We start from the raw sequence: 21,410 nt of genomic DNA, 5'->3' as shown, positions 1-21,410 counted from the left end.
TATGTAGTTTCAGGGTGGCCTCGAACTCACGGTGATCCTCCTACATCTTCCCCCAGTGCTGGGATCCAAGGACATCTTTACGGTCTTGGCCGGGACCCAATTCCTCACCTGGCACTGAAGGCCTGTCTGCATGACTTAGCCCCTTCTAATGGGCCAATGCAGCCCTGGGGTGTCCTCTACCATTCCACCATCGCTTTCTCCCCCAGCTCCATTAAAGCGCCCTCCGCGGACCTCGGGCCCCCTGGGCTCTGCTCTTCGTTCTGCTTCCCGGAGCTGGACTGGACCCCGTGGGCGCTCCCCAGGCCACCGTGGGTGGGGCCAGGTGTCTCGGGGGGGGGTGGGGGGGTGGGTGGTGGCTGCCCAGCAGTCAGAACACCGGCGACCTGCCCGCCTCCTCCCCTCCGCACCGTGCCAGCCGGGAGCCCGTGGAAAGGACGACAGGAGAGCCGGGTGCAGTCCCTAAAACAGGCTCTTTAATAACGCGTATGTCTTCACTGAAGAGCTTTGCTTTCCCCGGCGCCGGGCCGGGGCCGGGTCGCCAGCGCGGGCGGCCGGGAGCGTGGCTGCCCCCGGTGGCTGGCACCGGGCGCGGCGGCGCGGCGGCGGCTAGTAGAAGGAGTACTGGTTCTCGACGGCGCGCGCGCGCGGCCCGGCGTCGCCTCCGCGGGCTCGTCGCCGGCCCCGGCCGCGGCCTCCAGCAGGCGCTCGGCGCTGTTGCTGCGGCTGCGCGCGCTCAGCGGGCCCTCGGCCACGCGCGGGGGTCCCGGCCCGGACGCGGCGGACGACGAGGACGTGGACGTGGACGTGGACGAGGACGAGGCTCCGGCACCCTCGGAGGGCGACGGCGGCGGGCAGGAGGCTGCGGCTAGGCTGGAGAAGTAATGCTGGCCGGCCGGCTCGGCCCAGCAAGCGGGCGCCGGGGGAGCGGCGCTGGGCGACGGCCCGGGGTCTGCAAGGCGGGAGGCCGGGCGGGTGAGCATCCTGCCCCCGGCCCGCGGGCGCGCGCGGCATGCATCTGAACACCGCTCTTGCCAGCCCCAGGATCGGGCAGAGCCGAGGGAGGGAATGCGTGGCCCGGGGTTGCGAAGGGGAGCCAGCCCCCTTCTGCGATAGCGGGTGCCACCACGGAGGGGACTTATTCATGCGCCGGCAGCCTAGGCTGGACACCCCTTTTGCACCTCGCCGGTGCAACCCTCAGCAGCTGGGTCCTGAGCCGCAGTAGTGCTGAGCTCTCGGGAGGGAACTCTCTCGGGGCACCTCTGGGGCGACGAGGTGAGAGAGGGCATCTTACCTGGTGGAGGGCCCTGCGCCCGCACGTAGCTCTTCAGGGTAATGTCAGCGGAGCCGCCCGACTCCAGAGGGATGGGGTGCGTGTGGAAGTGGCGGAGCATGTCAAACACAGACTGGAACCACAGGTGTTGCACGTGGCACTGGCCGTGGCCGTTCAGGGACAGGCGCAGGTGCTGCAGGCAGAGGTGGAGTAGTCAGGGGTAGGCCACTTGCTTGGCAAGTGCCTCCGGGGTAGTTGAAGGGCTCGGCGTCAACATCTGGGGTCCCTAGCGCAGACCGCCTCGCACTGGCTTTGAGCTCACCGACTAGCTTACACTAGCTGTCCGGTGAGCTATCAGGACCCACCCATCTCCTTCTCCCCACGCTGGGATTGCAGGCAAAGTGCCACCACCATGCCTGTCCTAGGTGATGGGGGTTGGATTTAGGTCCTCATGCTTGGAGAGCAAGCACTTTAAACTGAGCTATCTCCTCAGCTTCCCTGTCCTCCCCCCACCAGAGGCAGGGTCTCACTCTAAGCCAGGCTGACCCGGAATTCACTATGTAGTCTCAGGGTGGCCTCAAATTCTCGGCGATCCTTCCATCTCTGCCCCCGAGTTCTGGGATTAAAGTCATGTGCCACCACGCCTGGCTGTCCTGCTTTTAACTTTTTTAAAAAATTTATTTGTGAACAGAGAGAGGAGAGAGAGAGAGGGAGAATGAGCACATCAGGTCCTCTTACCACTGCAAATGAACTTCTGATACATGTGCCACTCTGTGCATTTGGCTTTTTATGTGGGAGCTGGGGAACTGAACCTGCACTGGAAAGCTTTGTAAAAAGCTTTTAAACACCGAGCCATCTCCATCTCCTCAGCCCCCTGTTTCTACATTTTAAAAAGTTATTTATTTGTGTGCATATGGCATGCACATGGGCATGCCAGGGCTTCTTGCTGCTACAAACGAATGTCAGAAGCTTGCACCACTTTCTGCATCTGGCTCAAGTGGGTGACTTGGGAATTGAACTTGGGCCAGCAGACTTGATAGGCAAGTGCCTCTAATTGCTGAGCCCCTGTTTTTTAAGCCAGAGTCCAGCTATGGAGCCTAGGTTGGCCTTGAACTCATGATGTAGCACAAAGAGGCGGAATGATTTCATGTGCGCAGGGGGAGCAAGTGAAGTGAGGCTGGTACCTCTCTGGGTGTCCTGAGCTTACATGACACAGGGGACTCAGGGTGAGGAACCAGAGGCGTGGGGTCTCTGGTGTTAGTCCTACTTTGCCTACCCTAGTACAACAGGGAGCAGCGAAGTGGGAAGGGAGCCCAGGTTCAAGGTTGCCTCCTGCATGGCTCTCAAAGGATGGGGCACTATCCTAACCCCGAGCTTGCGCCCTTGTCAGATCAGGCCCTCCAGGGAGGCAATGCTGGCCAAGACCTAAACTGGCAGCCAGGAAAGATGGCATTAAGTGTCTGCTTGTGAGAAGAACTCAGTGCCGAGGAGCCGTCCTCAGGGAGGCTCGCCTCCTCCACAGCCCGGCCAGCACTGATTGCCAAGAGCGGCACAGGGGCTGCTGAAGGGCCAGGGGAAGTGAAGGCATCCTTGAATCTCTAGCCGCAGACCTGGGGCAGGAGTCGTGGGGTACCCCTCCTCCAGCTGGGACGAGTGGAAAGTGAGGTCCCGGAAAGGGCGAAGGCTGGGTCTGTTTCCTTATTGGAAATGGGGGATGAGTGCAGGAGAGCACCGGGACTGTGGCCCGCTCCCGCCACACTGTGCTGCTCCTCTTGACCCTCTGTTCTCTCCTCCCTTCCTTCCTCTTCCTCTTCTTTTAATTTTTTTTTTTTTTGCGCGGGGTGGGGGGGCACAGGGTCTCATGTGGCCTAAGCTGGCTCTGAACTTGCTGTGCAGCTAAGGAACTCCTGATTCTACTCCTTCTACCTCCCGAGTGCTGGGATTACAAGTGTGTGCTACCATACCTGTCAAGAGAAAAAGTCCCTGTGCTTTATTTCCCTATTAGTATTTTTGGTGTGTACGTGTGTGAATCTGGGTGTGTACAAGCCACGGAGTGCATGTGGCGGCCAGAGGAGAACCTCAAGTCGAGTCTTGCCTTCCACCTATCTGAGGCAGGCTCTCTTTCCTTGTTCACTGTTCACTAGGCTAGCTGCCCTGCAAGCTTCTGGAAGATTCTTCTGTCTCTGACCCCATCTCTAGGTGCACTGGGATTACAGATGCCTGCTATAGGATCTGGCTTCAATGGATTCTAAGGATCAGAACTCGGGTCCTCCATAGCAAGCACTTTATCCATTGAGCCAGCACTCCAGCAGATCCCTCCAGCCTTTTTTTTTTTTTTTAATGAATTTTTATTTATTTATTAGAAACAGAGAGAAGAAGGGAGGGAGGAAGGGAGGGAGAGAGAGAATGGATGTGCCAGGGCTCTAGCCACTGCAAATGAATTCCAGACACATGTGCCTTAACCGCTAAGCCATCTCTCCAGCCTCCCTCCAGCCTTTTTTAAAGACAAGATCTTGCTACGCAGCCAAGCCTGGCCTCAAACAAGCTCCTTCCTCTACCGCTCAAGAACTGGGGTAACAAGCATGTGCCACCTACCATGCCTTGTCTTTTGGAGTGTTTTTTTTAAAAAAATACTTTATTTTTATTTGTAAGCAGAGCGAGAGAGAAAGAGAGAATGAGCATATCAGGGCCTTTATCCACTGCAAATGAACTCCAGATGCATGTAACACTTTGTGCATCTGGCTCTATGTGGGTACTGAGGAATCAAACACAAGTCATTAGGTATTGCAAGCAAGTGCCTTAATGGCTGAGCCATCTCTCCAGCCCAGTCTTTTGGAGTTCTGTTGCCTTCTGAGCAAGTGGGTCTGTAACAGGGTCCGGCTAAGTAATCCAGACTGGCCTAGAATTGGTGGCAATCCTCCTGTCTCAGCCACCTGAGAGAAGGATTATAGGAGTGCGCTGACATCCCACTGCAAAGTTAACTTCTCAGAGAGGCTAGGTCACCAGTAGGTGACTTCCCCATGGCCATGCATGCCATATCTGAGCCTCAGGACATGGGCCTTCTGGTGGAAGACCCTCCCCCAGGCCTGGCTGATCGACTCTTCCCATCCCCCCCCATGCACACTTGCCTTGGCCTTGCCCTGGAAGTTGAAGGTCAGCACGTACTCCCCAGGCCGAGTCTCACTTTGGCGGATGACAAACAGGCCATGGCTCCGGGGTCCACCGGCCAGCACCAGTTGAGCAGCCTTCACCCGGGACAGTGTTCCGTGGAACCAGGGGTAGTCAGAGAGCTCTAGCTGGGCTTCAGCCTCGGCATCTGGCTCTGCTCCTTCCTCCCCTGAAGGGACAATGACAGTGTGAGGGGCTGAAGGATGGGTGGAGGTGTTGGAACAGATAAACAAATGAGACACAAGGGGAGACATCTTTTTTTTTTTTTTGAGGTAGGGTCTTGCTCTAGTCCAGGCTGACCTGGAATGCACTATGTAGTCTCAGGGTGGCCTTGAACTAGCATTTACCACCACACCTGGCCTTACTTTTTGGGTTTGTTTGTTTTTGTATTTCAAGGTAGGGTTTCATCCTAGCCCAGGTTGACCTGGAATTCACTATGGAGTCTTAGGGTGGCCTTGAACTTAGGACATGCCAGTTTTTGTTTTTTTTTAATGTGTGGCTTACATGGGTGGCTTGGGAATCAAACCTAGGCCAGCAGACTTTGCAAGCAAGGGCCTTTTACCAGTGAGCCATCTTCCGAGCCCCTACTGCTTATGTATTGAATGAGTCAGGGTCTTGTGTAGCCCAGGCTGGCCTAGGGCTTACTGTGCTGCTGAGGATGACCTCGCACTTCCAGTAATTCTGCCTCTACCTCCCACCTGCTGGATTATAGGCATGAGTCACCAAGCTCGGCCTTTGTGACCTTCCCTCCCTCCTTCCTACTTCCTTTCTTCCCTCTCTTTTCTTTCCCTTGCTTTTTTTTTTTTTTTAAGTTTAGAAAAACTATTAAATTAAGAGGAGAAAGTACAGAGAACTCCTGCCTATGCGAAGGCAGAAGGAGATAAAGCTCCTTCCTTCCTTTTTTGAGACAGTGTCTCAGTGCACAGCTCAGCCTGGCGCTCCTGCCTCGGCCTACCAAGGGCTGGTATTACAGGCATGTGCCACCTGGCTGTGTACCATTTTTACTCTTTTGGTTTTCGAGGTGGGGTCTCACTCTAGCCCAGGCTGACCTGGAATTCACTATGTAGTGTCAGGGTGGCCTTGAACTCGCAGTGATCCTCCTACCTCTGCCTCTCAAGTGCCCAGCTCTGTGCGAGCACTTTCCACGGAACCCCAGGCACAGTGGGAACAGCCCTGTGCCCACTCTTGCTTACAAAAAGCCAGAACCAATGTAGAGCCAGTGGGATGAAATATCATTCCCGAGGCTCAGAAGTGAAGGGCACTCAGGGGTCCCTGCGGCAGGGTGCGGGGCACCCACTAGTACCTGCATTATTGCTGTCACTGCTGCTGCTGCCTGGACACTCCAGGCTCTGCAGGAAGGTCTCTAGAGGGACGTGAGCCAGGGACTCTCCTACGGCATCACGAGCCCGGCTGTGTGGTGCCGTCACCACAGCGCTCACGGCTGCAGGTGTCTCTGGGGGCCTGGGTAGGTCTACTGCAGAGAAAGCGGCAGGTGAGAAGCGCATCCCCTGACCTGTCCACCCACACCGGCCCCTTCTACTCCAGCTAACTCAACGCCGACCGTACCTTCTGTCAGGAGCTCACAGCTGCAGGAGGCCACACGGCTGGCCAGACAGCCTCCTCGGGAGCAGGACAGCTCTGTGTCTTCCTCGCTGTCACTGCAGGGGTGAGAAGGCATGCTGTGTCTTGCCATGGTACCTGGGCTGAGACCCTGAGCTGTTCATGGAGTCAGCAGAGTGGGTGATGGTCTCCTGACAAGCACTGGGTCCTGCCCACTGCTCAGCTGTGGTATCCTGTCTCCATGTCCCTTAGCTGGCCCTGTGGCCACTAAGTGGATGTAGTGTCCCTTGAGGCTGCAGCCCCATTCTGGGATCCCATGGAGAGACCCTTCTAGTGGGGAAGGTGTGGGGGACGGGTGGAGCCTGGGCAGTCTTCTTTCCACCCAGTGACTTGGTCTCCCCTTCAGTGACTCACGTATCTGGAGCCCGCCCAGTTCTAAAATAGTGCCAAGCGAGAGAGATCTGCCCCTGTAGGAGAGAATGTGAGGAGCAGATGGCCAGCAGGGTGACAAGGGAGGGATTACAAGCACTTTGGGGACCAGGACTGAGGGGTGCTGTTAATTAGAAAGCAGCATACCCTCCCCCGAGGCTGGCACACCCCATTAACCTGGAGAGCTGCTGCCCAGTGCCCAGCTGGATGGGGCTCCTACCCCTTCTACTCTTGGCCCTCTCCTGCACAGCAGAACTAGCCTCCTCCCGTACACCATTGACCAGAACTGCCCTCTGCTTACTAACAACCACAGCTCCCTTGTTCCCTGGACATTCTGGCTTCCTCATCAAAATACCCAGCTTCAGCATGGGGGAGGCAGAGGTAGGTGGATCACCGTGAGTTCAAAGCCAACCTGGAGCTATACAGTGAGTTCCAGGTCATCCTGAGCTAGAGTGAGACCCTGTGCCTAGAAAAATCAAAAATTAAAAAACAGCCGGGCGTGGTGGCGCACGCCTTTAATTCCAGCACTCGGGAGGCAGAGGTAGAGGATCATTGTGAGTTCCAGGCCACTGTGAGCCTATGTAGTGAATTCCAGATCAGCCTGGATTAGAGTGAGACCCTACCTCCAAAAACAATACACAAAACAACAACAACAACAAAAACCCTCTAGAACAAAGCCCACTTCTTGCTAGAGGGCATGGCTCAGCAAAGGAGTGCTGGCCTAACAGGGTGATTCCCAGCACCAGAAAAAGAAAGAAGGAAGGAAAGAAAAGAAAGAAAGAAAGAAAGAAAGAAAGAAAGGAAGGAAGGAAGGAAGGAAGGAAGGAAGGAAGGAAGGAAGGAAGGAAGGAAGGAAGAAAATCTCTTCACTGGCTACTGTGGCCTAATGTCTTTATCTGCCTGACTATGGCTCAATCCTGTTGCCAGCTGAGTCAGGGCCTCATGATAGAGCCCAGGCTCGTTTCAAATGTGCAGTCTTTCTGTCTTAGTGTCCCCAGGGCTGGTCTGACAGGGTGAACCACCAACTCACCTTTTAAGCACCTCCTTATTTGGGCAGTACCGGGGCACTGAATTTGGGCCTCTAAGGGGGTTCCAGGCAGGTGCTCTGCGGCTGAGCCCCAGCTCTTCATTGAGGGATCCTAGGCAGGAGCTCTACCACTGAGCCACGCCCCAGCCCCTCACTGGGGGATTCTAGGCAGGAGTTCTACCACTGAGCCACGCCCCCAGCCCTTCACTGGGGGATTCTAGGCAGGAACTCTGCCACTGAGACACACCCCAGCCCCTCACTGGGGATTCTAGGCAGGAGCTCTGCCACTGAGCCACACCCCCAGCCCCTCACTGGGGAATTCTAGGCAGGAGTTCTACCACTGAGCCACGCCCCCAGCCCCTCACTGGGGGATTCTAGGCAGGAGCTGCCACTGAGCCACACCCCCAGACCCTCACTGGGGGATTCTAGGCAGGAGCTCTACCACTGAGCCACACCCCCAGACCCTCACTGGGGGATTCTAGGTAGGAGCTCTGCCACTGAGCCACGCCCCCAGCCCCTCACTGGGGGATTCCAGGCAGGAGCTCTACCACTGAGCCACACCCCCAGACCCTCACTGGGGGATTCTAGGTAGGAGCTCTGCCACTGAGCCATGCCCCCAGCCCCTCACTGGGGGATTCTAGGCAGGAGCTCTACCACTGAGCCACACCCCCAGACCCTCACTGGGGGATTCTAGGTAGGAGCTCTGCCACTGAGCCATGCCCCCAGCCCCTCACTGGGGGATTCTAGGCAGGAGCTGCCACTGAGCCACACCCCCAGACCCTCACTGGGGGATTCTAGGCAGGAGCTGCCACTGAGCCACACCCCCAGACCCTCACTGGGGGATTCTAGGCAGGAGCTCTACCATTGAGCCACGTCCCCAGCCCCTCACTGGGGGATTCATGGCAGGAGCTCTACCACTGAGCCACGCCCCCAGCCCCTCACTGGGGGATTCCAGGCAGGAGCTCTACCACTGAGCCACTCCCCCAGCCCCTCACTGGGGGATTCCAGGCAGGAGCTCTACCACTGAGCCACGCCCCCAGCTCCTCACTCGGGGAATTCTAGGCAGGAGCTCTACCACTGAATGACAGTCCTAGCCTTTTTGTTTTCTTCAACTTCTTTAGTTTGAGGCAGGTTCTCACAAAGTTGCCCAGGCTGTTCTCCAACTCACTGTGTCGGCCAGGCTGGTTGCAAGCTTGTGCTCTTTCTGCCTCAGCCTCCCAAATACTGGAAATGACAGGTGTAAGCCCCCATGCCAGGCCTAGGTGAGCACTTTTTTCCAACAGACCTTGTCTGAGCCAGGGGCATGGTTAGAAGTCGCTCCCACGCCCAGCCTTTGGGTGTCACCCCACCCCAGCCCATCTCCCAGTGGTCTGAGCTCTCCTGCGGTGAGGGCATAGGTGTCCTTAACTTCTTTCCAAGTTCCCAGGCCCTGTCTCTGAAAAGCCTGATCACACAGGGTGCTAGGGTGGAAGCTGGGGTTGGAGTCTGGAGAATTCCAGGTAGCCCTGGCTTGAACAGCCTCATGCTAAGCAAAATCTCTGCTGGTTCCTCTTCATTCCTTCCCTTTCCTGGCAGGCAGGTCTCTGAGAGGGCAGGGCCAGGAGCCCACTCCCACTTGACCCTTGCCCCACCCTAGGGTCCTTTGGACACTCACCCAGGGTCCACGCATCCCTGGATGTCAGCCACCCATGAGTGCTTCTGCAGGGAGTCAATGGTCTCCAGGATGTACTCAGCTCCATTCTCCACCTGGGGAAGAGCATAGCCCCGCAGGCTCAATCATGATCAGGGCTCCAGCCTCCTCCACCCCTGGCAGGGAGCTCCAGATCCCAGGAAAATGGCCAGAAGGGCTCATGTGGCTCTGCCCACCACCCCAGGGAGGTTCTTGGGTGTGAACAGCAGACAGTGGGGCCACCACTGGGTACCACCCCAAACCCATGTCAGAGTCTAAGGGATGCTGTCTGCACTGAGGAGGAGATGTAGACTCAGGGAAGCCTGGAGAAAGGACAGGAGACCTGGCAGGGGCTGCTCATGGCCTGGTACCTCACAGAGGGTGTCCAAGTCAAGGGAGGGAGGTCACGGGCTCAGCGCAGACTTGAGCACTCACAGGACTTCGTGCACGTAACCACCCCTGTGCCCTGTGCCGTTACCCAATACAACCCTGTTCATGTCTTGTCTCATAAGGTCCTACGAACAGCCTATGAGTTAGAGCATGTTTTGTCCCTATTTTAAAATTTTAATTAAAAAATTTTTTTTGAGGTAAGCCTAACAGACTGGTCTTTTTTTTTTTTTTTTGAGGTGGGAGAGAGAATGGGCGTGTCAGGGCCTCCAGCCACTGCAATTGAACTCCAGACGCGTGCGCCCCCGTGTGCATGAGCAACCCTGTGCACTTGTGCCTCTGTGCCTGTGGCTTAGGTGGGACCCGGAGAGTTGAAACCCAGTCCTTAGGCTTCGTAGGCAAGCGCCCCAACTGCTAAGCCATCTCTCCAGTCCTAATTTTACTTGTTTGTGCGTATGTGCTATGTGTATGCATGTTCGTAATTGTAAGGTAGGATGTGTGTGTGCAGGTACGCCTGCATGCGGAAGCCAGAGGACAGACCACCCATGGGTGTCCCCCTCAGGAACCCTTCCCACCTCCTTTGAGGCAGGATCTCTCATCGGCTTGCAGTTCACCCACTAGGCTACACTTGATGGCCAGAGAACTCCACCTCCCCAGTGCTGGGATTACAGACACAAGCCACCACATGCAGTGTTCACATGGGTACTGGGGATGGCGCAACAGCCCTCATGCTTGCAAGGCAAGCTCCTTCCTGAGGCGTCTCCCCAGGCCCCCTCATCCCTGTCTCACAGAGCAGAAGGCTGGCGTGCAGAGGCCATTTGACTGGTTCAGAGTCGCGCAGCCAGCAGCAACGGTTCTGGAACCGAACCCCGGTCTCTGGGGTCTCTGGGGTGCCCAGTCCTGCTGTCAGCTTCTACTGTCCCCCATCAAAATGCAGTGTTGGCCTAAACAGGACCCTCGGAGAGGCGCCCTTCTCAGAGAGGAAAACAGGCTCAGAGCAGGGCTGGCAGGCGAGTCCCTCTGCCTCAGCGTTGCTGGACGTACCCAGGAACCTGGGAGAGATGCAAATGCCAGACAGGCAGGAGCTGCGTCCCCAGCCCCCAGCCTGGGGGGCACTCAGAGTTGGCACCTTTTTCTTGAGGTAGGGTCTCACTCTAGCCCAGGCTGATCTGGAATTCATTATGTAGTCTCAGGCTGGCCTTGAACTCCTACCTCTGCTTACCGAGCGCTGGGATCAAAGGTGTGCGTCACTATGCTCAGCAAGAGTTGGCCTTTTTTTTTTTTTTTTTAAACCGAATGAATAAATGAATCTGTGGCAGATGAAAACATGAGCCAAAGCACGGCCTGGCAAGGAGGGCGGTGGGGCTCTGCAGTGGGCAGAGGAAGGCCTCCCCGGGGACGGAGCCTCCCACACACTCTCTACTCCTTCCAGGAGGGCCCCGACCACAACTCCAGCGGCAGCCAGGACCTGTGTCCTCAGGAGCCCTGGCAGGCCACCCCAGTGCTGTGGGCATGGGAAAGGGAGACTGCCCCCCAGACCCCTTGGGGCTCCTCCCGCCCACCCTCAGTGCCTGTGGAGACGGGGGCCTGGTTCCCACACTCCAGTGCCCTGTGCCTGGGAACAGGGGCTATTTGCATAACCGCGACAAGCTGGCCACCAGTTCCTACAGTGGGGTGGGTGTGAACTGGCCTCCAGAGAGGGAGGGGAGAAGCACGGAGGAACAGACCTAGGATTAAACGGGGACAGGGGACTCAGATGGCTGGTAATGGCAGGGCACATGGCTTCAGGACCCAGACCAGATTCAAGCCTTCCCTAGGCGACAGATTCCTGTCGTGAGGTTCGCCGTCACTGAGTCTCTCTGTGCTAACTACCCCACTGCTGGCGAGGCTCGCTTCCACGATGGTGCCCTCAGTCTGTCTCCCACAAAGGACGTGGCCTGGCGAAGCTGTAGGCTGTCAGGGCTGCTTGGGGGTGGGGACTTGCCTTGAGTACAAACGTGTTGTCCTTCTCCGGCATCTCCAAGGGCATGGTGGTTCGGACCTCAATAATGGCTGACAGGGGTATGCTGACCTTGGGCCTGGAGGCCTGGAAGGACACAAGAAGGAACAGTGGGAAGGTTGCCTTGCAGCCTAGGACTTCTTTACCATCCTTCCTAGCATACAGGGGTTGGTGCATCCAAGATGGCCAAGGCGATGCTGGTGAGACTGTCTGCCAAACCCCGCTTCACAGATGGGGAGATGGAGGGAGGCCACACGAGTCCTGTTACGGCCACAGCGAGTCCCTGATCTCTGGGCCCTGAGAGCGATGGCTGAGTCTCAGCTGGGACAACCTGGGTACAACTACTACATCTGAGGTAACTCCCCTCTTTTCTTTCCCGCCCTTCCTCTCTTTCTCATCCTTCCTTCGTCCCTCCCTCTCTCCTTTCCTCCTCCTTCTTCTTCTTTTTTGTTTCTTTCTGGGGATTAAATCCAGGGCCTCCTACATGTTAGGCAAACATTATACTTCGGAACCAAGTCCTTAGCCCCTCACTGGGGAATTCTAGACAAGCTCTGTACTGCTTAGCTATATGCCCAGACCCTCCTTTAAGATAAAATTATTTATTTACTTGCATATTCCCATATATATGGGCATGTCAGGGTCTCTTACTGTTGTAATCAACTGTCTGTCTGGCTTTGTGTGGATGGCTGGGGGTTTGAATGCAGGCAGGCAGGCTTTGCAAGCAAGTGCCTTTAACAATTGAGTCATCTACGCAGCTCCCCCCTTTAAAAAATATTTTTTTTTAATTTTTATTTATTTATTTATTTAAGAGCGACAGACACAGAGAGAAAGACAGATAGAGGGAGAGAGAGAGAATGGGCGCGCCAGGGCTTCTAGCCTCTGCAAACGAACTCCAGACGCGTGCGCCCCCTTGTGCATCTGGCTAACGTGGGACCTGGGGAACCGAGCCTCGAACCGGGGTCCTTAGGCTTCACAGGCAAGCGCTTAACCGCTAAGCCATCTCTCCAGCCCTTAAAAAATATTTTATTTCATTTATTTCAATTTTGGTTTATCAAGGGAGGGTTTCGCTCTTGTCCAGGAATGTGGCAGGAGCTTCAGGCACATGGTCGCATCCAGACACAGTGAGGAAGCCGAGTGATGAATGCTGCTGTGCAGCTTTCTTTCTTTTTTTAAAAAAATATTTTCTCTCTTTCTTTTTGTTGTTAATTAACAAGTTCCATGATTGTACACAAAATCCCATGGTAATGCCCTCCCTCCCCTTTTTTGGTGTTTTGAGGTAGGGTCTCACTCTAGCTCAGGCTGACCTGGAATTCACTCTGTAGTCTCAGGGTGGCCTCAAACTCATGGCGATCCTCCTACCTCTGCCTCCCGAGTGCTGGGGTTAAAGGTGTGTGCCACCATGCCTGGCCAGCTTGCTTTCTTATTAAAAAATTTTAAACATTTTGTTATCTTTAAAATTTTTTAAATTTTTATTTATTTATTAGAGGCAGAGAAAGAAAGAGTGAAAGAGAGAATAGGCATTCTAAGGCCTCTAGTCACTGAAAATAAACTCTAGATGTATGAGCCACCTTGTACATCTGGCTTACGTGGGACCTGGAGAATTGAACCTGGGACCTTAGGCTTTGCAGGCAAGTGTCTTAACAGCTAAACCATTCTCTCCAACCCTTAAATAATTACTTTTTTCTGTTTGGTTTTGTTTTTCCGAGGTAGAATCTCACTCTAGCCCAGAATGACCTGGAATTCACTTTGTAGTTCCAGGCTGGCCTTGAATTCACAGCAATTCTCCTACCTCTGCCTCCCTAGTGCTGGGATTAAAGGTGTATACCACCATGCCTGGTTATAGTTTTACTTACTTGCAAGCTGGGGTGGGGGGAGTAGGAGAGAACAGAGACAGAATGGACATGCCAGGGTCTCTAGCCACTGCAAGCTGACTCCAGATGCATGCGCCCCTTTGTGCATCTGATTTTATATGAGTACTGGGAAATCCAACCTGGGGCATCAGGCTTTGCAGACATCTCTCCAGCTACCCTCCTTTTCTTGAGACAGGGTCTCATGAAGCCCAAGCTGTCCTTAAACAGATGATCCTCCTGCCTCAGATTCCCCAGCGATATGGTTAGACATGAGCCAGCATGCCCAGATCTAGATTTCCCCACCATGCTCAACTAGGTGAAGATATCAGAAACTTTACACAGGACAATATTTACCCTGTGTGTGCTGGAGGTGAGATTTCTACTCTATTTTAGTTAATAGAAAAAAACCCACTGGTCTCTCAGCCCAGCATGGTGCTTCATACCTGTAACCCTACACTTGAAAGGCTGTAGGTAGGGTTATTGCTGGAAGTTCAATGCCAGTCTAGGCTTCAGAATGAGATCCCATCTAGAAAAACCAAAAGCTAAAGTCTGTCTCAGTGGCAGAGCTCCTGCCTACAGTCCCCCAGTGAGGAGCTGGGGGCGTGGCTCAGTGGTAGAAACTGGCCTAGCTTGTTCAAAGCTTTAGGTAGGTTCTATCCCTAGTACTAGAAGAAGAAAAACAAACAAGAAAAAAGCTGGCCTCCTGCTTCCAGTTAGATCTTGTGTAGTACAGCTCCTGACTTAGAATGAGGCTCTGGGTTTGGCTGTGGTCTGTCTCCAGGTGTGGATAGAAGGAAACCTGGGTCCAGATACCACCACCCCAGGGTTGAACCAAGGTGAGCTGGCAGGAAATACAGCCTGGGAGGGTCATTCTTATGCCTGGCACTGCATGCTCTGTCCCAAACCTCCTGGGTCCTCTTGGGGCTGAGATTCCGGGCAGGACTGTGGATTTGAGACCGGGACTTTCTCAGCAGGAAAGGGAAGGCCCACATATCTGATGGACGGGTGGCTGGGAATTCCTGGTCTCCCTGGCCTCCATCCAGTGGGTACTGGGCCAGGCTTAGAGCAGTGACTGAGGGGCTTGGCTGATCTGCCGTCACTGCAGCCAGTGTGTACCAGGAGAGCAGATGGAGCTTTGCAGTGAGGCTTTTCTTGGTGGGCTACTGCCGGGGGGAGGGGGGGGCTGTGGTCCTTCACTTAGGCACATGAAGCCATTTGTCTGGTGCAGCTGTCTTTTCCCCCAGCGCAGGGATGGAGCCAGGGCCTCATGCTTGTTAGGCCCCCACTCTTCACCACTGAGCGGCATCTGCAGTTGCCTGCAGCCCAGCTACCCCGGCTTTTGCCCCATCAGCTGCTGACCGATGATTCAGCCCACGTTCCCCCTCCCTGGTACTCAACAGGGTTCAAATATGGTTTCCTGTCGGCTCCCCCAATGCAAGGGGTTGGCCTCCATGTTCTTTGGGCCCCCAAGGCTGTCTAAGAGAAGACCTGGGGTTCAAGAGACGGTACCTACATGAGTCAGTGGGCAGGAAGTCAGAGACCTGACTCGGGCTGGGAAATCAAGGGTTGAGAGTCAGGAAACCTAACGGTCCCAGGAATGTCCCCGAGCTTGCAGACCCCAAGGTCCTGATTGCTCTGAGGCGTGGTTAGCTTTGGATCTGGACTGTGGTAGTGGTGAGCAGGAGGCAGTGGAAGGTCTCAGCAGAGGGGCTCTTGGTGTGTGTGTGTGTGGTGGGGGAGCAGCAGTCCTTCACCTGAGGGGCGGTGTCCAAAGACCAGATCCACTGGGAAACCTATCTTGAGCTTGGCTTGGATGTGGTCTGCCCTCCAAGGGCTCATTGTGCTGGGAATTTGTTTCTTACTGTAGCAGTATTACGAGACAGTCAGGAAGGGAGTGGGGAGATAGCTTAGTGGGCCAAGTGCTTGCCTTGCAAGCATAAAAGCCTTCGTTCAATCCCCAGAACCCACGTGAGATTGCTGAGCACTGTGAGTGCCCTCCATGCTGTGGAGGTGGAGACAGGTGGATCCCTGGGGCCCAGTGCTCGGCCACTCTAGCCTAGCTGGTGAGCTCACTTGGCAGAGTGCTTTGCCTAGCATGCCCAAAGCCCTGTGCTTGATCCCCAGCACTACATGAAGCAGGCATGGTAATGCATGCCTTTAATCCTAGCACTGAGAAGGTGGCCTTGGGAGATCAGAAGGTCACGATTATAGTAGCCACAACATAGTGAGTTAAGAGTGCAGCCTGGGCTACATGAGACCCTGTCTAAAAAGAGAGAGCTTGGGCTGGAGAGATGGCTTAGCGGTTAAGCGCTTGCCTGTGAAGCCTAAGGACCCCGGTTCGAGGCTCGGTTCCCCAGGTCCCACGTTAGCCAGATGCACAAGGGGGCGCACGCGTCTGGAGTTCGTTTGCAGTGGCTGGAAGCCCTGGCGCGCCCATTCTCTCTCTCTCCCTCTATCTGTCTTTCTCTCTGTCTGTCTCTCAAATAAATAAATAAAAAATGAACAAAAAAAATTAAAAAGAGAGGGCTGGAGAGATGGCTTAGTGGTTAAGGTGCTTGCCTGCAAAGCCTAAGGGCTCATGTTAAACTCTCCAGATCCCATATACAAGCCAGACACACACGATGATGCAACCACGCAAGGTCACACGAATGCACAAGATGGTCCACGTGTCTGGAGTTCAATGTCAGCGGCTGGAGGCCCTGGTGCACCAATGCTCTTTCTCTGATTAATTTTTTTTTTTTAAATAAAGGGGGGTTAGGGATGGTCGAGTGGTTAAGGCACTTGCCTATGAAGCCCAAGGACCCAGTTTGACTCCCCAACACCCACAAAGGGCAGATGCACAAGGTGGTGCATGTGTCTGCAGTTTGTTTGCAGTGGCTGGAGGCCCTGGTACTCTCTATCTGCCTCTTCTCTCTCCCTCTCTCAATTTAATTGATTAATTAAAAACATTTTAAAAGTATTAAAAAATAGGGATGATAGAACCTTTAAGAAGTGGGCCTAGTGGAAGCTGGCTGGGTCATTGGAAACACTAGCCTGAGAGGCATTAATGTAGTTGTAGTTCTCCTTTCCTTTTTTACTTGGAGAGAGAGTGAGCTACTGCATGGGCGCACCAGGGCTGGCTTTACTTTGGCACTGGGGAATCGAACCTGGGCTGTCAGGCTTTGTTAGCAAGTCCTTTAACGACTGAACCATCCCTCTGTAAAGCAGTTCTCAAGAGCACTGGATTAGCTGTCTGTCTGCCATACTGGGATAAGCCCGGAGGACCTCCATCGCAGGCAGTATGGGTGGGACTTCCCATCTTAGATGCTCAGCTTCTAAAGTGGAGGGAAATGGAGAAGGGCTCAGTGACCTCCGAGGAACCCTGACTCCTGCCAGCAGTGAGGTTGACAGGCTCTATGGGGATCCGTGGATGGGCGCCAGCGGCTGTGTTCCCTCCCCCAGGGCCACAGACAGCTATTTACAGACCAGCAGCTGTGACTGCCACTCAAGGAGGGAGGTGTTGAAGCCTTGGGTCTCTTCCTCTGCCCTTTGGGTGACCCCAAGTGAGCCACCCCTCATTGGGGCTTGATCTCCCTGTCCATTACGTGGTGGGCTTGAGTCTGGCACGTTCTGATTTCTTCCAGAGACCTAAGGGGGGGTGGTGTGCTGGCAAAATCCCTTGGGATGTCTGAGCTTCCTGGGACTTGGAATGAGTTCTCTTCAGAGAAAGTGTGTCTCTTTGGGAGAGGCTCTTAAGTTAAGACCTGCCTGTGTGGAGCCCACATTTCTGCACTTCAAAGAAAGGTGGGGTGAGACACGCAGGGTCACCAACACAGACTCCAGAAGGGGATGGAGAGAGGGCCCTGGGGTGCTGCCAGCTGTGGTTCCAGTGCTTAGGGGGCACTACCCCCATAGGCTTTTAATTCTCAGGACACCAGAATGGTAATGGTATAGTTATCCCAGCTCTGCCACCCAGTGGGTATGGGACTTCAGGCAGGCCACACTCCTCCTCTGAATATCCATCCTAGTTTCAGTTTTTTCGTGTGTGTGTGTGTGTGTGTGTGTGTGTGTGTGTATTTCTCTCCCTTCCTCCTTCCCCCAAATTAGGGTCTCACTCTAGCCCAGGCTGATCTGGAATTAATTATGTAGTCTCAGGCTGGTTTCAAACTCACAGTGATCCTCCTACCTCTGCCTCCCCAGTGCATGCACCACCAAATATGTTTAAAAAGATATTAATTAGAGAGAGAGGTGACAGAGAAAATGGGCACACCAGGGACTCTTGCTGGTGCAAAGGAACTCTATAGATGCATGCACCACCCTGTGTATCTGGCTTTACATAGACACTGGAGAATTGAACCTGTGCTATCAGGCTTTGTAAGCAAGAGTCTTTAACTGCTGGGCCATCTCTCCTGCTCCTATTTTCCCATGTATGCAAGTACGTGCATGTGTGTTGAGGCCAGAAGTCGACATTTGTCTTCCTCAATCACTCTCCACCTTATTTATATTTTTTGGAGGCAGAGTCCCTCACTTGAATCCAGGACTTGCAGATTCATCTGGTCCAGCTTGCAAGCTTGTCCCCAGTATCCCGGTCTCTGCCTCCCTAGAACTGGGATTACAGGTTGGCCATCATGTCCACCTGGCATTTGCATGGGTCCTAAGGATCTGATTCAGGTCCTCACACTTGTGTGGCAAATACCTTACCAACTGACCCATCTCTGCAGCCTTTCAATTTGTTTTTAGGTGACAGGCTCTCAGGTAACTCAGATTGCCCTCAAACTCGCAACGTAGCCAAGGACCGCCTTGAACTCTTGATCTTCCTGCCTTCACCTCCTGAGTGGTGGGATTAAAGGCATGTATCACCACACCCAGCCTCACCTGTTTTCACCTATGTGTCCACTTATACATGACCTTGAAAACGTATGTCCAGGGCTGGAGAGATGGCTTAGCGGTAAAGCGCTTGCCTGTGAAGCCTATGGACCTCGGTTCGAGGCTCGGTTCCCCAGGTCCCACGTTAGCCAGATGCACAAGGGGGCGCACGCGTCTGGAGTTCGTTTGCAGAGGCTGGAGACCCTGGCGCGCCCATTCTCTCTCTCTCCCTCTATCTGTCTTTCTCTCTGTGTCTGTCGCTCTCAAATAAATAAATAAATAATTAAAAAAAAAACACGTATGTCCACTAAAACTTAGTAGGCAGAGGAGAGTTTGTATATAGAAGATAATCACATGGTGGGCTCTCAGAATGCAGACACTCTTGGGACCTGAGCCCACTTTTTTCTTTCTTTTTTTTAAAAAAGTTCACGATTATAGTAGCCACAACATAGTGAGTTAAGAGTGCAGCCTGAGTTACATGAGACCCTGTCTGAAAAGAGAGGGCTGGAGAGATGGCTTAGTGGTTAAGGTGCATACATACATATTATTATTTGAGAGATCGGCAGAGAGAGAATGGGTGCACCAGGGCCTCGAAGTATGTGCCACCTTGTGCATCTGACTTACATGAGTCCTGAAGAATTGAACCTGGGTCTTTTGGCTTTGTAGGCAATGGTCTTAACTGCTAAGCTATCTCTCCAGTCCTCTTTCTTCTTCTTTTGTCAGGTAGGGTCTTACTCTTGCCTAGGCTAATTTGGAATTCACTATGTAGTTTCAGGGTGGCTTCAAACTCACAGTGATCCCCCTATCTTGTCTCCCGAGTGCTGGGATTAAAGGTGTGCGCCACCACGCCCAGCTCCATTTCTTTTTATTGAGACAGAGTTTCACTGTGTATTCCAGGCTGTTTTGGACTTGGAGATCCTCCTGCCTCAGCCTCCTGAGTACACAGATTACAGCCATGCACTATCGCATCTAGCTTGGAACCCATTTTATTTTTTGATCTCAGTTTTCTCTTTTTTAATTTTAAAACATTTTTATGCTGGGCATGGTGACACATGCCTTTAATCCCAGCACTCGGGAGACAGAGGTAGGAGGATGGCCATGAGTTCGAGGCCACCCTGAGACTCCATAGTGAATCCCAGGTTAGCCTGGGCTAGAGTGAGATCCTACCTCAAAAAACCAAAATAATAATAATAATAAAACATTTTTATTTACTTGCAAGGCCAGAGGGGGGGGGGGCTCTAGCTGCAAATAAGCTCCAGGTTCATGTGCCACTTTGTGCACTTAGCTTTCCATGGGTTCTGGGGAACTGAACCAGGGCAGTTAGGCTTTGCAGACAAGCAAGCACCTTAACTGCGGAGCCATGTCTCCAGCCCCTGATCCCACTTTTCAAACGAGGCAGGTTTGAAAAGACTGTCCTCCCTCTTCCCAGGGCTCTGAGGACCAACAGGGACAGGGGCCAGTGTCTTTTAAGTGAGAGGCAAGATGCTAGTGGCAGCTAGCAAAGTAAAATAAAATAAACGCTCCTTTTTCCTTGGGCAGGGCTGGAGCAGGGAATGGGGGCCGCAGACATTAGAATCGCCAGAGGCAGCGACAGGCCTCTCTAAGCCTTCTCACTTTGGGACTTCACTTGACAGGTCTGAGCTCTGGGAGGTGCTTGTTCTGATACCTAGGGAGGAGAGGGCGAAGGCAGGCAGGCCCTGGGGGGCTCTTCTACCTATGCATACCCATAGGCCCCCTTCCATCTCCCCACCCCCCCAGGTAGGGTCTCCCTCTAGCCCAGGCTGACCCGGAATTCACTATATAGTCTCAGGGTGGCCTTGAACTCATAGCCACCCTCCTACCTCTGCCTCCCGAGCGCTGGGCCTCTCTGCTTCTTGTTACAGGGAAGACAAAAGGGCCTTGAAGGAATCCGGGTCTCTGAGGTAGCCCCGGGTTGGGGTGGGGGGTCCTCATCCCAGGCAGCATATCCCCAGCGTTGACAACCGTACCGATCGTGCCAGGCAGATCATATGCCATGCAATCCTCGCAGCCGGTCCCCGGCACCCACCCGGCGTCTACTGGGAACGACGGCACGGGCAGACAGACACACTCACCTTGGGCGGCACGAAGAACTCCAGGCGGAAGCGCTCTCCGGCCACGGCCCTCCGCAGCAGCAGGCGGCACTTCTGCCACTGGGCGGCGCCCCCGGGGCCCGTGGCGGCCGCGTCGTCGGCCACCATGAAGCGCAGCGCGCCCTCGCGCTGGATGTCCAGCAGCTCCACCTTGGCGGCCAGAGTCCTGGACAGCCGCAGGCGCCGCGTCCACTTGTCGCGAGGCTCCGCGGGGTGGTCGGCGGCGGCGGCGCGCGGGGCGGAGGCCGAGGCCGAGGCCGAGGCGTCGGGCTCCGGGGACGCGCGCCGGTGCCACAGGTCGCGCACGCCGTCCACCACGCACAGGCTCATGTTGCGCAGCGAGAAGCCCTTGCGGACGCGGGCCTTGGCGGCGGCCACGCGCGACACGTCCTCGGAGCTCCGCGAGTGGCCGTGGGCCGCGGCCTTGAGCGCCGCCGCCGTCGCGGTCGTGGCCGTGGTCGCCGCCGCGCTGCCCGCGGGCTCCATGGCGCCCGCGCCCGACGTCGCGGTCCTGGGCGTCGCCGCCACCAGCACGCGACGCACCTCCTCGCCGAAGACGTCCAGGAAGCTGGCGGCGAAGTGGCGGGAGAAGGAGGCCCCGGCGTCCGGCGTGTCGTAGGCCGGGTTGTCACGCACGAAGCGGCAGAACTTGTGCGCGAAGTCCACGGCGGCCACGTGCGCGTGCACCTCGCAGAACTGCCGCCAGTCCGGGACCGGGGCCGAGGCGGCGGGGCCCGCGGTGGCACCATTCATGGCTCCCGGCCCATCGCAGCCCTCTGCGGCTGCAGGGAGAACAGCAGGGCACTCCTGTCAACTTGTCCTTTATTTATTTAAAAAAAAATTTTTTTTTCTTTTTGTTATTTTATTCGAGGTAGGGTCTCACTCTATAGCTCAGGCTGACCTGGAATTCACTAGGTCGTCTCAGGCTGGCCTCGAACTCACGGAGATTCTCCTACCTCTGCCTCCTGAGTGCTGGGATGAAAGGGCATACGCCACCACACCCGGCCCAACTACGTTTTCATACGTACTTGTCCCAATGACCGGTCTGATCAATGGGTTCTGGATTTTTCATTCAGGTCCCAGGATTCTGGGTCT

General features: G+C 54.8%; 1 protein-coding gene across 1 annotated transcript in view; it reads right to left on the bottom strand.

Moving 5' to 3' along the window:
• Nucleotides 1-606: 606 nt before the first annotated feature.
• Nucleotides 607-21,410, bottom strand: part of Sh2b2 (SH2B adaptor protein 2) — a 37,785-nt gene continuing 16,981 nt past the window's right edge. The window contains 9 exon segments of the mRNA XM_045143893.1: nt 607-645; nt 648-949; nt 1,292-1,463; nt 4,399-4,607; nt 5,742-5,912; nt 6,005-6,096; nt 9,109-9,200; nt 11,495-11,596; nt 20,298-21,097. Coding sequence (XP_044999828.1) covers nt 607-645; nt 648-949; nt 1,292-1,463; nt 4,399-4,607; nt 5,742-5,912; nt 6,005-6,096; nt 9,109-9,200; nt 11,495-11,596; nt 20,298-21,068 — 1,950 coding nt within the window. The 5' untranslated portion in view covers nt 21,069-21,097.

Source organism: Jaculus jaculus, chromosome 2, assembly GCF_020740685.1.
Source record: "Jaculus jaculus isolate mJacJac1 chromosome 2, mJacJac1.mat.Y.cur, whole genome shotgun sequence".
Lineage (NCBI taxonomy): Eukaryota > Metazoa > Chordata > Mammalia > Rodentia > Dipodidae > Jaculus > Jaculus jaculus.
The sequence above is the reverse complement of the archived record's forward strand: the minus strand, read 5'-3'. Positions and strand labels throughout refer to the sequence as shown.